The 16,820-nt window shown below is 45.2% G+C and overlaps 1 protein-coding gene across 9 annotated transcripts in view; it reads left to right on the top strand.

Moving 5' to 3' along the window:
- The window catches only part of NKTR (natural killer cell triggering receptor), a 48,361-nt gene extending 36,659 nt beyond the window's left edge, over positions 1-11,702 (top strand). For 6 of the 9 annotated variants that reach the window (XM_022553819.3, XM_089919096.1, XM_022553813.3 and 3 more), the window contains 6 exons: positions 1,162-4,053; positions 6,438-6,533; positions 7,277-7,333; positions 7,617-7,649; positions 7,823-7,927; positions 9,444-11,702. In XM_022553819.3, the coding sequence (XP_022409527.1) occupies positions 1,162-4,053; positions 6,438-6,533; positions 7,277-7,333; positions 7,617-7,649; positions 7,823-7,927; positions 9,444-9,531 (3,271 nt within the window). In that variant the 3' untranslated portion in view covers positions 9,532-11,702. The remainder of the gene's footprint in view (positions 1-1,161; positions 4,054-6,437; positions 6,534-7,276; positions 7,334-7,616; positions 7,650-7,822; positions 7,928-9,443) is intronic. The other 3 variants (XM_022553814.3, XM_022553816.3, XM_022553815.3) reach the window with 3 other exon arrangements.
- Positions 11,703-16,820: the final 5,118 nt, after the last annotated feature.

The raw sequence follows: 16,820 nt of genomic DNA, 5'->3' as shown, positions 1-16,820 counted from the left end.
TTGTTCAATTTTAGAAATAATCAGGACTTAAAAAAAAAATTATATAGCAGATTCTTTCCTAGCAGATTCTTTCCTAGCCACTAATGAATGAATGGGTAGATAGAGAAATCTGTACCCAGTGTGTGTGTTAACTTCTGACCCCAGGGACTTTTGTTTCTTCAGAAGTGTATCCATGTCCTGTCTTCAGTGACACTCCACAGTGCAGTATCTATTTTAGAAATGGGGCTGGCCCCAGAAGAGCTAGTGCAAAATATACCAATGGGACCCTGTGTAATTGTTCATGGTAGAATTCTGTTTTTCTCTATGGGCATCCAGCAGAATGGTTCGAAGTTAGAAGAGGAGGAAAAGGTGTGCGTCTGCTGTGTGGAAGTGGTGTAGACACAGTGGCACTGAGAACCCTGAGTTTTGAGCCCTGATATTGCCACTGAGATATTGTAAAGTCTGCATCTATTTAATGTACTTTTCCCCTAATTTCTGTACTAAGTAGTTTAACTAAAACCGTAGGGGAAAGTTGTTGATTACCTGTATGAGGCTGAGATAAAAACAGTAGTCATGTTTTTAAGGAATTCCCTGGTGGTCCAATGGTTAGGACTCGGGAGTTTTCCCTGCTGGTGCTCAGGTTTGATCCCTGGTCAGGGAACTAAGATCCCACAAGCCGTGCAGCCAAAAAAGAAAAAGAGCCTTCGCCTAAAGTTCAGGCAGTTATCCTGTATCTGCAGAGAATTAACAGAATTGTTTGGGAACTTGATTTGATTCTCCCTCAGAAATTATTCCTGGAGGCAGAGTGTTATTGAGTGGATGATAGCCAGGAACTCAGTAGGGCAGCAGTGCTTTTGTGATTGCTGTAGTTGCTTTGCTTTTCAAAGCTATTTTCCTATCGAATTTGAAAATTCTTGGCTTGGCTCTGAAAAAAATCCTTTTGTAAGTCTGATAGTAGTGATCTGATAGTAATGATCTCTTTGAAATTACAAGGTCGGGACCAGGCCTATCAGCTGTTGGTTTATCCTTCCTATGTGTGCTTAAAGTGTTGACAGAGTCAGTACTTGGTTGTTAACTAAGCTTTTGCTGATGCATTTGTATTGACAACAAATGTGTTTTAATTTTAAAGCATAGAAAACATGCTTGTAAATAATTGCATGCATATTATGTCCTTTTCTGTAGGTTAAGTGACCCCTGTTCAAGCCGATGGGATGAAAGAAGCTTGTCCCAGAGATCCCGATCGTGGTCCTATAATGGATATTATTCAGATCTAAGTACAGCAAGACACTCTGATGGTCACCATAAAAAACGCAGAAAAGAGAAAAAGGTTAAGCATAAAAAGAAAGCTAAAAAGCAGAAACATTGCAGAAGGCACAAACAGACTAAGAAGAGAAGGATTATTGTACCATCTGACATAGAATCCTTAAAATCTTCCACCCGAAGAGTGAAATCCTCATGTGATAGAGAAAGGAGATCTCGTTCTTCCTCGCTGTCATCTCATCACTCGTCCAAGAGGGACTGGTCTAAATCTGATAAGGATGACCAGAGCTCTTCAACCCATTCCAGCAGAGACTCCTACAGATCAAAATCTCACTCACAGTCTTATTCTAGAGGAAGCTCAAGATCAAGGACTCCGTCAAAATCCTCATCACATTCTCGAAGTAGATCAAAGTCCAGATCTAGTTCTAAGTCAGGGCACCAAAGAACAGCATCAAAATCACCAAGAGGAACAGCCTCTCAGTTAAGTGAAAATAAACCTGTTAAAACAGAACCTTTAAGGGCAACAGTGACACAAAGTGAAAATGTCTTAGTACAACCAGTGGTGGCGGAAAATATTCCTGTAATACCACTGAGTGACAGCCCTCCTCCTTCAAGGTGGAAGCCTGGACAGAAGCCCTGGAAGCCCTCTTATGAACGAATCCAGGAAATGAAAGCTAAAACAACCCATTTGCTGCCCATCCAAAGCACTTACGGTTTAGCAAATGTTAAAGAGACTGGTAGTTCATCATCCTACCATAAAAGAGAAAAAAATTCAGAAAGTGATCGGAGCGCTTATTCAAAATACAGTGATAGGAGCTCAGAAAGTTCACCAAGGTCAAGGAGTAGATCTTCTAGGAGTAGATCTTATTCCAGGTCATACACAGGATCTCGAAGTTTAGCTAGTTCACATTCAAGGTCTAGGTCTCCCTCATCTAGATCTCATTCACGAAATAAATACAGTGACCACTCACGGTGTAGTAGATCATTTTCATACTCTTCTGCTAGCAGTGATGATGGAAGACGAGCCAAGAGAAAATTTAGATCCAATGGGAAAAAAAACACCTCCTCAAATAAAAGGCACAGCAGCAGCTCTGAAAAGACACTTCGTAATAAATATGTCAAAGGCAGAGACAAGTCTTCATGTCATAGAAAGTACAGTGAAAGCAGGTCATCTTTAGATTATTCTTCAGACAGTGAACAGTCAAGTGTTCGGGTTACACAGTCAGCCCAGGAAAAAGAGAAGCAAGTCCAAATGGACATGAATAATAAACAAGAGAAAAACAGAGATGGAGAGAAATCTAAGCCTGAACGGGAATGCCCTCATTCAAAAAAAAGAACTTTGAAAGAAAGTCCTTCTGATCACTTTAGAAGTGGCAGTAAGCCCAAAAGGAAGAATTACGCTGGGAGTAAATGGGACTCTGAGTCAAATTCTGAACAAGATGTAACTAAAAACAGTAAAAATAATTCCCGGCCATCTTCTGATAAGGAAGAAGGTGAAGCCACTTCAGATTCTGAGTCAGAGTTGGGTGAAATTCACATCAAAGCCAAACCAGCAACTAAGTCTTCAGCAAATACTTTACTGCCTGATGGTAATAGTGCCTGGAAATCAAGCAAACAGCGGTCATCAACCTCTGATTCTGAGGGGTTCTATTCCAATTCAGAAAACAGTAGAGGAAAACCCCACAAGCATAAACACAGCTCCAAGGAGCATCTTAAAAGGGAACATACCAAAAAAGCAAAAGAGAAATTGAAAGGGAAAAAAGATAAAAAACACAAGGCTCCAAAACGAAAACAAGCGTTTCACTGGCAGCCTCCACTAGAATTTGGTGAAGAGGAGGAGGAGGAGATTAACGAAAAGCAAGTTACTCAGGAAGCAAAAGAGAAAAAACAACTTTGTGAAAACAGTGAAGCCGCAAAAGAAAATATTCCCCAAACTGAGAAGCCCTGTGAAGATGGCAGTCTTTCAGGTAAACATAATCCAATAACGGTTTCATCAGATACTGATCGGCCTACTAAAGATGATAGTAAACTCAGTGTGTCTCCCGCAGCTTTAAACACTGAGGAAAATGTGGTCAGTTCTCCCCCGAACATTCAGCATATTGAAGAGAGCATCCCAAGCGGAGTGGAGGATCTGCTTCAAACAGATGACAACATGGAGATTTGCACTCCTGATAGGAGTTCCCCAGCAAAGGCCGAGGGGGCTTCCCCTCTAGGAAATTCAAGGCTTGACACCCCGGATATAAGCATTGTTCTAAAGCAGGATATGCCAGCAGAGCATCCTGAGGCAGAGTTGGGAAAACAGGAAAGCATCGTGTCAGAAAGCAAAACGGTGGGTGAGGTGGGAAAACAGGACAGCAGCTCTGCCAGCTTGGCCACTGCTGTAGAAAGCTCTGTGAAGAGAGAGGTGGCTGAGAAAAGCCAGACCAGCCTCATGGATAATAAATGGAAGCCCCTGCAAGGTGTGGGGAACCTGGCAGCACCGTCTGCTACTACATCAAGTGCTGTGGAAGTTAAGGCACTGACTGCTGTGCCTGAAATGAAACCACAAGGCTTGAGGATAGAAATTAAAAGCAAAAATAAAGTTCGGCCTGGGTCTCTCTTTGATGAAGTAAGAAAGACAGCACGCTTAAACCGGAGGCCAAGAAATCAGGAGAGTTCGAGTGATGAGCAGACACCTAGTCGGGATGGTGATAGCCAGTCCAGGAGTCCAAGTAGATCTCGAAGTAAATCTGAGACCAAATCAAGGCACAGAACAAGGTCTGTCTCCTACAGTCACTCAAGGAGTCGATCGAGAAGTTCCACATCATCTTATCGGTGAGCATTATTCTCTTTTCCTTTTTTTCTCCCAAGGAGAGTCTGTTATTGTTTTGCTTGGAAGAACATCAGAGTTAGGGACAAGATCACTGTTTCCCAATATCTGGGAGGGAATAAGGAGAAAGCTTGTGCTGTGTGACTCACAGAGCAGGCTGAGGACACAGGGAGCGGAGATTTCAGGGGAAGAAATTTGGGCTCAGGGTAAAAAATCTATTGCTGTCAGTTAAAGCTCCATGGCAATTGCAGTGAGTTGCCGTGATAGGTGGCAAGTTCTCCATTTTTAAAGGAGTGAGGCCGCTCTCTCTACTGTTAGTGATGCCTTAGAAGGGAATCTTGCATTTACAAAATATGTAGGATTTCGAGATCAGTAATCTAACCCTCCATTTTATACAAGTGGAGGGTGAGGGCCAGAGAGGCAAAGTTACCTGCCGAGGACTTGCATCTAGTTGATCTTTATTCAAGGGGCAGGAAATGGTAAAAATGATCATCTTAAGATTGATTGGTTGATTTTTGGTTCAAGTTACGTCTAACTATTGTCATCAGCATAGACTGGCTAATGCAGAGAATGAGCATTTTTTAAACTAAAAAAATTGGTGATGGTGGTATGAAGTTAACAAGTAATTTGTGTTCTTTTCTTTTCCTTGTAAATGTTTCATGGTTTTGCCTCACTGCCTCTGACTCATATCCTTTATTACGTTGTGCTTGATTTTCATCACTTGAACTTAAAATGCAGTAAGAATCTTTAACTTTTTTTCTTCCTAGTTTTCTATCAGTCATTTTCTTCCCTTACCCAGATTTCTTTAAAAATAGGGACCAACATTTACCATCTACAATAACCATCTCCCATTTACTCTTCAGTTGCCTGCAGTTTGTATTCTGTGCCTTCCCTTGCCCATCTCACTCAGCTGACTGAGATTTTCAGGTACTTCCGCATGGCCAGTGCCAGGGCATGTTTTCAGTCCCTTCAGTCCTTCTAGAAGCCCTCTGCTAGCGCTCCTCATTCCCTCTCAGACCATTCCATGCTTGAGTTGTTGGCGTCTCTACCTCCTCCTTCTCTGACTCCCAACAAGGCCCAGAGAGCTGGTGAATCCTGGCCTTTTGTCTCCGGGTTCATATTCTAGATGAAGGTGCCTGTTGAGCTACTCCAGCCTCCTGTCCGCTCGGTGTGTACTTACCGTTTACACTCAGACAGCTCTGAGCTGTTGGTGACGCTGGCCATTCTCATCTGCCTTCCTGCCCCTGCCTTTGGAGTGGGTGGTATTTCATTTCATACGTGAAGACAGTGAGGCATGGAAACGCTAAGAAATTTGCTCTTAAGTTGGGCAGCTCACAGGTAGTAGACTGAGATAGCTAAACTTTGCCTCCCTGTTTCGGTTACTTACGTGGGCCTGACTTCCCTTCTGGCCTGCAAACTCAGTGAAGTCAGGGGCTGTTTGCTACTCATCTTTCATTCACCTAACAGAGTCGCTCTATAATTGTTCGTTGAGTAAATGACTAGGATCTTATGAGAACAGAATGTGTCTTTGCCAATAAACTGCATCTGTCTTCCAAAACATAAGTACATACTGAATAAAACCTATGAAGATATTACCTGAGTAGCACATACACAGGGGTATTGTTCAGTTCCTGAATGACAAGCATAAACTAGGGGAAGCAGGGTGGGGGCAAAATTGCATTAAGCTTCTTGTTTGTTTTATTAAATATTAAATAGGTATAAATTTTTTTAATGATTAAGGTATAAAAAATAATTTTAAATGGTATCTAGCTTTAAAAATAGAGCTTTGACATACCTAATGTAGTCCTACCCGATGCTACCCTGTTTTCTCTCTTCTCTCCTAGAGTTAAACATTGTTCTAAACTTCTATTATAATTTTGTTGTTTTTCTTTGTAGTTTTACTATAAATGTTTCTATCTATATATAATGTTGCTTTTGCTTGTTTTCAAACAAAATCCTTTTTTATAGGTATAGATATTCTACGTTTGCCTTTTTCACTCAACATTATGTTCCCAAGAGTTACCTCTGTTGATACATGGCAGCTGTAGTTCATTTTCCTACTTTAGAATATTTCAGTATATATCTGTGTTAGTTTTTTTTTAACCCATTCTACTGTTAATGGAGATTTGGATTGTTTCCTCTTCTGGTATTACAGGTAGGGCTCCTATGAACATACCTGTATCAGCCTTTTCTGTTTTCTCTTTATTTTATTCTGTTCAGTTTAAACCCTCATTAGCCATCTCTGTGATACCCACTGTGAGGAGTTCGTGAGAGACCTTTCCAGAGACCTTTCCTCTTGTTGGGTTTTTCCCCTCCTGCCCTACTAGTAATTAGTTTTAACAGCATAATGAGTTAACATGATTTATATATTTTCCACTCTTACTTGTAGATCAAGAAGCTACTCCAGAAGTCGGAGCAGAGGGTGGTACAGCAGAGGCCGCACAAGAAGCCGGAGCAGTTCCTATCGCAGTTACAAAAGCCATAGGTGAGCTTGTGAATCCTGTCCTACTGTGGGGTCTCCATCTGTCTTCTTTTGAAGGCCTGCCCTGCACAGGCAGAGTGGGGTAGCTGTTGAAAAGGGTCTTGTCATTGCTGACTATCAGACAGGCCTACTTACTCACCTAGTTCTTTCTTTCAAAGAGCTATTGGATTCTTACTGGCTGATCTCAAGATGGGATCTTATCAGAGTGAGGAAAGAGAAGCAGTAGAAATATTTAAAAGAGGCCCTGACTACCACCTGAACCCCCAGTACATCCTCTTTAACCTAAGTTTCCATCTGCAGTCATCTCTTGACTCGGGTTAGATATTGGGAGAGGAGGACTATTAAAAGAGGACAGAGGAAGAAGTGTGTGTGTGGTGGGTGACCCCAAGTTTCTGGTTTTCCCAGCTTCTTCCAGCCCCTTTTTGCCTCTCAGATATTTACCACTGCTGCAGCTTCATTTTACTTACAAGTGTCCCACCTGTGTCTTCCCCTTCCCCACCCAGTTCCTCCCCAGCGACTTTCTTGATGTGCACCTCATAGAAGAATTGTGTAAAACTTCTAACGTTTCTTGTGAAATCCAACATGCTTTTTAAAAAAATTCCAATATACTTTTGATATGAAAATGAAATAAATATAGCTGCTGGATTTCATTGTGTTTTCTCCTTGATGGGCAAATAAATGTCTAGATTTTTGATGTAGCCTGTCCTGATCCACAAGTTGATAGCCCCTCATGTGATTCCTATTAGGACGTCCAGCAGGAGCAGATCCAGGAGCAGCTCATACGATCCCCACAGTCGGTCCAGGTATGGACAGGGGTTGGGAAACCACCTGCGGGGGCAAAATTAAAAGGGCCTTGTTTTATAAAGCCCTTAATTCCCTTTTAAAAGGTGTTGTATGTTATTGAAAAACATATGTTTGTCTTTTTGAACAGTTTTTAATCTGTTGGCCCATTGTGCTCTAGTGTCAAAAGTGATAATTGATGTCGAATTGTAATGGCAGGGATTCATTGACTATAATTGTCTGATAAGATCCATGAGATTCAATTGAACTAACTCAGTGTTAATTTTGTGATATTTTTCAATGCAGAAAAGAAACTATAACATTTTTCTGTTTAATACGGTAAGTCTGATTTGGGGCAGTTGTTAAATGTTTCCAGTACTTGTTCTGCAGATGTGTCTTCATACTGTCATATAGTGCCCATGTTCTAAGAGGACACTTAAGAAGCTAAAAAGAAATGGGAATATATGAGTATTTGAATGGGAAGATTTAGTGTTTGTTATTGCTGTTTAAAGCAGGTCCTACACTTACGATAGCTACTATAGCAGGAGTCGGAGTCGAAGTAGAAGCCAGAGGAGCGACAGTTATCACCGAGGCAGAAGCTACAATAGGCGGTCCAGGTGGGTCTCTGTTCTTTCAAGCACTGTAAGCTACTGTGGGCACTTAGGGTGTGGGGTGAGAGACTGCTGTAGAAGAGAAAGCACCATCTTCTGAGGACAGAAATACTTCTTTCTCTGCCTGAACTTCATCAACCCAAAGGCAGTTACTGAAAGTGGCCTTTGTATTAAGAGTTGCTGGGTAGTATTTACTGGTGGTTGTTAATGTTTGAATCTAAAATGGATTTTTAAATATTCACATATCCGTGGACAAACATTTCTTTTGGAAGGAATAAGGAGAGAAGGCAACTCAAACCATGGCCCATTCTTTAAATAGGGTGGCTTGCTAGAACTAACAGCCAATTTGTCAGTGTTTTAAATTTTAAAAAGGTAATATTTTTAAAACTGTAACATAATAAAATATAATACTTAGGATTGCAGTTTATACGGTTAAAAATGTTTATATATTATATGTATTTATAGGTATGTTTTATGTAACATATGGCTCATACTGTGGGTTGCTTTTTGTAATGTCCCTTTCCTGGTGGCTTCTGGTCTTACCCTTCCCCCATACCTTACAACTACAGTCAGTTGTGCTCGTAGGATATCAGTGTGATCTGGACACTCCCTTGTTTGAAACTCTTCAAGGATGCCGCACTGCCTTCAGGGGCAGATCCATGCTCCTCAGCATTGCATGGAGGCCTCTCCACCTACCAACTCCAGCTTGGGCTTTTCTGTCTTCCCTGCGCTAACATTCTGGAAGCTTTTTCTTTTTCTGCCTAGAGAGTCACATGCCCACTTCACCATCTCCCCTCCTGCCTCTTGAAATAGCCAATTCTCAACTACTCTGCAGGTCTCCACTGCAACCCACTCACTGCCCCAGGGAAGCCCTTCCTGACTGCTCACTCTGAGATATGTTGCCCTCTCGTCGCATGTGCTTTATTTATCTTGCCCCCTATTCTATACTATCCTTGAGCCCCAGGAAACTCTACATAGTCTACTCTGTGTGTGCCCTTTGCATCTAGTAAAGTGACTGGCTCTCTGTGAATATTTTTCGAAATAACTGAATGGTGACCACAACCAGGTCTTCTTGACTCACTCTCCCAGTGGTCCTGTCCCTGCCCCACCTCACCCTCACCCTTCATTGGCCTCCCATTTTGATTTGATTTTGATTTCGATTTCCTTGTCTTTTAATGAAACTCTCTTTGTGGGCCTTTTTTCCCTTACTTCCTCAGTCTAATTAAATATTGATGTTCATTTTGGGTAACATGGAAAATTATTCTCACATATATGAGTGGATTTCAAGTAATTCCCCAAGAAGTTTCTTTATTTTATCTTAACCTGATATTACCACCATCTGTCATTGACACCTTTGAAAAGTCTGCAGTATTGCCACAGTCGGTACCCCGCTCGCCGACCCACTATGCTGTGCCTCTTCAAGCCACTTGCTCTCAGGCCACTCATATCAAAAAAGAAGCTACAAGAGGAATTCAGAGGGTTGACAATTAAAAGGTGTTTCTGTTTTTGTTTTGTTATACAGGAGTTGTAGATCTTATGGCTCTGACAGTGAAAGTGACCGAAGTTACTCTCATCACCGGAGTCCCAGTGAAAGCAGCAGATATAGTTGAAAGTGTCCCCTTTTTTTGATACAAATTGTATCTTATTTGTAAATATCTGGTAACTTAAAAGTTTAAGAAACTTAATGGCAGTCTGTTGTTCTGTTTCAATATTAGAGATGAAGTTGAAAAATAGACACTTAAAATTGTTATTTGTTCATTTACATGTGCGTAGAATTTAAAATACAGATATGTCTCCTAAAAATATTTGTATGCCACATTTTACAGTAGCCAACTATGGAAATGAATTTCATTTTCTTGAATCAAGAAATCATGAAATTTAAATATAATTTGCAATATTATTTTAGCTAGATTATTTCTCTCCATCTCATGTATTTCTTAGAATACAGATTCTTTTTGCCCGTTTTTAAGGTTTTAGCATATATGCTGCCAAGCATAGAACTGTGAAGGAGAACTGTGAAAGGTGACCAAATACTTATATGCCAATTACACAGAATCTTATACATGTGTGCTCTTAAAAACAAACTGCCCAGAACTGATACTAATGGTAGCCAGGAGTATAAGGCAGTGGCTCTGGGGTTCTTAATTCATTCCTTACTTCTTTGTTGTCTCAGAGGATCAGAAAAGTAGTCACCATACAGCCCAGTATACGTATTATTTCAGGCTGGCGGGTGAGGTTAAGAAGAGTAAATCAGCCTTAACTATAAATACCTGCACTGTCTCTAAAGCCCTCATGTTTTATGTGCTTTCTAATAAATACTATCAGAAGTTCGGTTTGTAAAAAGACAATTCTATTCCAGTTCATGCTTTGGTGCTTGGTACCTTTTGGTGCATTATTCTTACATACTATACATTAGAATTCCGTCAGAGAGAGAAATGAATTTTTAAAAATTCATTGGCACCAAACATGGGTCCTTCTAAGCTCTATTCACTTTAAATATTTGGAGGGCCTCTCTCAAGCACAGGTGTGGGCTGGAGGCCATGGAGCAGGCAGGATTGGCATGGGGTCGTGTGGCCCCTGGGGTCTGCTGCACAGAACTGATGCGTGTGTCCCTGGAGGAGTTGATTGGAGAGTGGCCTTCAAAAGTAACACCAAGATCTCCCAGCCACCATCCTGGGCACATTTTGCAGGCCTTTACTTTTAAGTCTTTCAAGTAAGAGGCAGGTGCAAGAGCAGTTGAACTGTTCCCAGCACCCGCCAGCATGTTCCCCTGTTTCAGTGGCCTGCACTGACTCAGTGAAGCCTTGTGTGAGACGGTAAACCTACGACAACAGACAGGGGATCGGGGTGTGCAGTACTGCATAGATTACACACTTTCACAGTCTTGGGTGGTTCCTGCAAAAATGATTTGACCTGTAAAAACTGGTGAGATTTTTTGTTTTTTGCGGTACGCGGGCCTCTCACTGTTGTGGCCTCTCCCATTGTGGAGCACAGGCTCCGGACACGCAGGCAGGCTCAGCGGCCATGGCTCACGGGCCCAGCCGCCCCGCGGCATGTGGGATCTTCCCAGACCGGGGCACGAACCCGCGTCCCCTGCATCGGCAGGCGGACTCTCAACCACTGTGCCACCAGGGAAGCCCTGGTGAGATTTTTTTTAACCTTTAGTTTGAGTTTTTTCCCCAAGTGTACTTAATCACCTTAGTGCCAGTTTAATCCAGTTATGCAGAAGAAATTCATATTGGATGTTTGATGCAGAACTCTGTGCCATCCTACCCCAGGGCTTGCCTGGTGTACTTGGGAAGTGGGAAAGAGCCCTCAGTTGGAGGGATCTGACCACCCCTGATGGATGGAGGGGTGACCTTGGATATATTAAAACCATCACCCATAAAAGGTTCATAAACAGGGTTGTGGCCAGTTGTTTGCCAAGTTGATAGATGAGAATACATTAGATAATAGGACCTAAGTCAAACAAACATACTTGATAGTGAATACAGAACAATGTGCGATCATATGAAGGGTTTTCAGAAGTTGCCTGCAGAGGAGAATGTTGCTTTACTAATATGCAGTGGAAAGAAACTGCATTTAGAACCCAAACAAAAACTGCCAAATCTAATTATGTTAAGAAGAGTTACCTTTGGGCAGTGTATTAGTTTTCTATTGCTGTGTAACAAATGACCCCAAACTTTGCAGCTTAAAGCAGCACTCATTTCTTAGCTTACAGTTCTGTGGCTCATGAGTCCAGCACAGTATGGCTGGATTCTCTGCTCAGGGTCTCACAAGGCTGAAATCAAGGGTCAGCAGGGCAGCATTCATTTATGGAGGCTCTGGGGAAGAATCTGCTTCCAAGTTCATTCAGATTGTTAGCAGTATTCAGTTCCTTGCTGGCTGTCAGCCGGGGTCCTCTTTCTCGGCTCCTTAAGGCTGCTCGCATTCCTTCTTGTGTGCTTCCCTCCATCTTCAAACCAGCAATGGCCCATCGAGGCCTTCTTCTCATGCTTCAGGTCTCTCTGCCTTCCTCCTCTGTTTTAAGGTTCGTGTGATTAGATGAAGCCCACTGAGATAGTCTCCCTATGTTAAGGTCAGCTGTGCCACAGAACATAATCACAGAAGTGGTATCGCACTTACAGGTTCCTGGGATTGGGGCATGAAATAGGGGAAGGGGCATTTTAGAATTCTGCCTCCCACAGGCAATAACTTCGCCTGTTGTGCCGTGGGTAGAATTTTACCCTGAAAAGGTGGGCCCCAGAAGCCTCGTTTGTTTTCTCCATGGAAAAGAACAGCCCTCAGCTGCAGCATTCAACTTGTGTGTTTACTGAATGGACTACAGAAATAGCTTTTCTTCATAAAGGGGATTGTTCTGTATTTTAAGTTACTTTTTAATAAAATTGAATTATGTGTATTGTGCTTCTTAATAGACAAGGCATTATTGGACTGGTTTTGTAATGTCCTGTTTACTGCAAATGAAACATGATATAGCTGGTATTGTTCAAAAACTGTAGAAAATACTTTTGTACATATTGGTAATGTCTGATTTGTATACACTTCATTTAAATTTCCCTAAAACTGGAAAGGGGGGCCTTGTAGACATTAAAATATATACTTAGTCTAAGTTTGAGTCTGTGCATGTTTCATCCTCCTTTATTCATCCAGACTTCAAATAGTCTTTCTGAAATGGAAAAGGAGACATTGAGTCTCCTTGCTGACCCAGCCAGTGAAGAGACCTCATCTCATCCGTCTGTGGCTTGTTTTCGTCTTCTGGCCGAGTATTAGTGGTGGGGCACGAGGTGGAGCTAGAGAGAACTTCAGGCAGAAATGTTCACCTACGCAGAGAACCAGTGATGGTGCCTGGTCTTGCTTCCCCTGCCAGCTCCACGTTTCTTCCAGGCTCTGTTGTCATCCAGCTGAGGTGACCTGCATATAACAGATGCCTTTGCTGAGGAGGGAATACGTCCCCCCCCCCCCCATCTGTGAGATGCTGCCTAGGGACAGCATGTTTACCTGCTACGCCACCTGCAGCCTCCACCTTCCCTCCCTAACAGTGGTTCACCAGGCAGGCACATAGCACTCTCTCCTGGAGAAAACATTCATGGTGATATTTTTAGCATCCACATGAGAATTTGCAGGACAAGTACAATTAACTTTATTCTCCTCAGAACTCAAAGGGATTTGTACTTTCTTAGTGAATACAACATAACCTCACACAGTAAGATTGGCAGAGGTTCAGTTTTCAAAGTTAACAGTAAACCCCCAAGTCAGGCAGTTCCTGAAAACAGGCAAATCTGGATGTGTTGCCTTAAAATTTAAAAGTGTAGAGTCTGTTTGCTGTAGGGAAATCCCCAAGTGAGGTTCCTTTAGGGTCTTATTTTTTAGAGAACACAAGGATCTTTAATCAAATTCTGATAGTGATCGTCTTGATCAGCTGGGCAGTATCGGGAGGAAATGTGTCAAAGACTTTGGTTTTTTCTATTCTGAATTAGCTGGCAAGAGAATTCAAGGGAAATGCCCCTCTCACGAGTGACCATGAACACTGACTGGCTAGGCATCACTGTTGGGAAGCGAAAGGAGGCTCCGCCGGTGCAGAGTGAGTGACACAAACTGTGTGGCCAGGTGAGGGGCTGGAAGCCACGGCTCACGTGGGAAGAGCCTGGGCTCAGACGGCTGGTCTTTGGGAGAGGGAATGCACTCTGTCACTGCCCAGAGCGAGAGGTGAATCCCATGAGGCACGGGTGATAGAATGAACTGGGCAGAGTGCCAAGAGGACTGCTGCTCAGCAGGGGAGAAGTTCTTTGATGCTGTAAAGGTCAGGGAGAAGAGCTGGCACCCTGAGAAGACTGCACCTCTTGCAGACAGACCCTCGGCAGCTCCAGCCAGTGCCTGATGAGCGTGAGGCGAGGAAATCCCACCTGGGCAACACACACAAAGGACCAAGAGGCTCTCATGGACGGTTTTCTTTAAAGATTTCAGTAGAAGGTAGAGGCAGTGCTCCGTCGCCCCTGCCTCCTCTGCTCCCCGTGAATCAGAAGGCCTCCAGTGGGGCTACACGGAGCTTGGGCCAAGCACTTCTGCCTCTTGGAGACCCCAGACCCACTGTTCACCACCTACAGCTATCGAACTCCAGCTCCAGAGACTGGGTTTCATGAGCCGAGTTTCATGGTCGGCAGGACCCAGACTAGCCTGGGGAGGGTTGCGTCTCTTCCGCCAGCCTAGAGTCCTGAGGACGTCGGGGTAGAAAATGTGACCCAAGCTCTCAGGACAGACACCTGCGTTCTGCATCTGGAGGCCTGACTCCTCTGTAACATGAGGCTAATGGTCCTTAGACTGCCAGTCTCTCGGCTCATAAACCCCAAAAGAGGGTGCAACCAGACATGGGAACCGGGGTGCTCGTCCTTTCCTGGGCCGGTCTGGAGATGAATCAGCCTCCCAGAGAGCCCATGGGATAGGGCTCTGGGCTGGAACTTCCCAGTCTCAGGTCACCCAGGGTCTCCTGCAACTAAAACCTCTACCACCAGGCCAGATTCCCAGAGAAAGACCGAGAAGGATCCCAGTGGCCCAATCTGATTTTATTTTGAAGAAATAAAAGATCTCGATGAGCAACTATTCTGTGGCACAGCCCTTAAGGGTTTGGGGCCTGAGTCAGACTGCCTGGGTTCAAGTTCCACTCTGACACTTCTAGGTGGATAGCTAGGTAAATTGCTTGACCTTTATAATACAACTCCTCGGTACTAAGGACTCCTCTATCTTAGGAGTGGTGAGTATTAAATGCTTGGAACTAAACACACATTGTTCAGGGACACTAGCCCCTGGGCTTGCCTCCAAGAGCAGAGTGCTTGTCCCACAAGTTTTACAGGGAGGGCCAGGCTCAATCACTAGTGAGAGGCCCAGGGCCCCTTGAACCAGCAGGGTGGGAGAGGATCCTGGTAGATGCTAGGGAGGCCCTGAATGCCTAGGCCATGACGTTTACGCTCTGGGAGGGAACTGGGCAACCTGCTGGTTTGAATTAGGCCCCCACCCCCCTACAGCTGTAGCCTATTAGTGCAGAGCTCAGGACAGGAGCAATCCACACCCCCTCCAACCCCACGCCCAGAGATCCGTGCTCCCCGACCCGGCAGAGCCCTGGGTCAGCACCTAGTAGGAAGGTGGAACTTCCCTGCCACCCCACCAACCCCATGCTGTGGTGTCCCTTTCTGTTTTCTGGCCCTGCCCACTCTGCGCTCCCTCCCCCATCACAGTTACCCAGCTCCATGCCCCGCCTAGGGAGGCTGAGCCCTGCTCTGCGCACACGCACACATGTGCTGCCCCCCAGCATGGTTTGAATCTCTTCCTCCTCTCCGACATGGGAGAGGAGTTCGGTCTAGAAGCTTAGGGAAGTTGTGAGAAAACCCATGAGCTGGCCTCTGGAGGCAGGGGTGTGGCTCTGCTGACCTCGCCTGCACCCAGTCCCAAGTGTCTGAGGATCATCCAGCCCTGCCCTCGTCTCCACAGACTCCTGGCTTGCCGCTGTGGCATGCGATTCTGGCCTGGGATCCCCCTCCCCGATAACTGGTCCCACCCTACGCCCTCCAGAAAGCCTGCCTTGACCAACCCTGAGGGGGAAGATCCTGTGGCATGACTCTTTCAAAGGCCAAGAGAACAATTCTGCCTATTGCCATCCGGCCACACCCACCAGACGAGAATCTGGATTCTGCTACATCAGATCCTCTAGCTCCCTGCAGACGTTTAACTATATCCTCCCTTCCGGCCTGTGCAGGTGCTGTTCTCTCTGCCTGGAGTACCCTTCCTCTCCTTCTGCCCTAGTGTTACTCAACCTTCAGTCCTTGGTCACACTGGCCACACCCCCTGCCAAACCTTGGCTGGGAAGTGGGCCCAGGAGTGTCCTGTGCAGCCCTCTCTGCCAGGCTCCTCCCACCCTGCGGGGGAGACTGCTCCAGCCTCCCTTTTCTTGGCTTCTGACGCTGGTGTCTTGCTGTGTGATCTGTCCTGCTGTACCTTCACTGTCCTTATCCCACCAGTGGGTACACAGTTCCTCTCTTACCACCTCCCAGGCCTGTGCAAGGATCCACTGAGTCAGAAGAGGAAGTGGGCTGGGATGGAGGAAGAAGTAGAAGGCAGCCCTGAGGCGATGGGCTGGTCAGGCATGCAGGCTGCTCTGGCCCGGCCTCAGCTTGAGGTCTTTGGCAGCTGAGCCAGCTGTCTCTGCAGCCACCACGGCCACAGAAGTGCGGGATGTCTGCAGTGGCCTTCTCTGGGGGCATGTCCCCATCTGTGCCCCTTCCTCTCTTCCCATCTCTTTTTCCACCAGGGTCTCTCCTCACCCTCCATGTGGCTATGTGTTTTCCTCCTCTTTCTCTTGGCGCCCTCTGGTCACCCCCGTCTTGGCCCGTGAGATGTTTTCTCCCTGATGCTGGGATGGCCCTGTCGTAAGGGCCTACCCATCCTGGCCTCAGGGGAGGCCCTTGCAGTTTCACAGGACAGACATCAAACTACAGGATGGCGCCTGCCGGGGATCTTGGCCTCTGTTCCATTTCCTTCCCTGGCACCCAGAACCAAGTCACTCTGAACAGGCCCCAGAGTTCCTGCCTACTCATGAGTAAGGTGGCATACTCAGGGGACACTGCTACAGCCAGGCATGGGTGGGTGTGTAAGCACAAGTGCACATGTGAGCGGAGGGGTAGGGGGATACTCTGTGGTACTGCAGGATGGGGGCAATGTGAGAGTGACCAGAGATGGGGCAGCCATCAGCTTGGAGGTGGGGGCACAGAAAGGCATCTGAATGATGACATGGGCCGTACAGAGAGGCCCCCTCGCCACAATGGCGGCCCAGACACCACCTAGAGCCTGACCGGCCCAGCACCCTGTGGTCCCCACCCTGCTGCCTGCTCAGCCTGCCAGTGTTCCTTTG

Source organism: Delphinapterus leucas, chromosome 10 (assembly GCF_059928025.1).
Source record: "Delphinapterus leucas isolate spDelLeu-1000000601 "Yukka" chromosome 10, BTC_Dleu_Yukka2, whole genome shotgun sequence".
In the NCBI taxonomy this organism is placed as follows: domain Eukaryota; kingdom Metazoa; phylum Chordata; class Mammalia; order Artiodactyla; family Monodontidae; genus Delphinapterus; species Delphinapterus leucas.
Note: the sequence above shows the minus strand (reverse complement) of the source record. Positions and strands in the feature narration are given on the sequence as shown.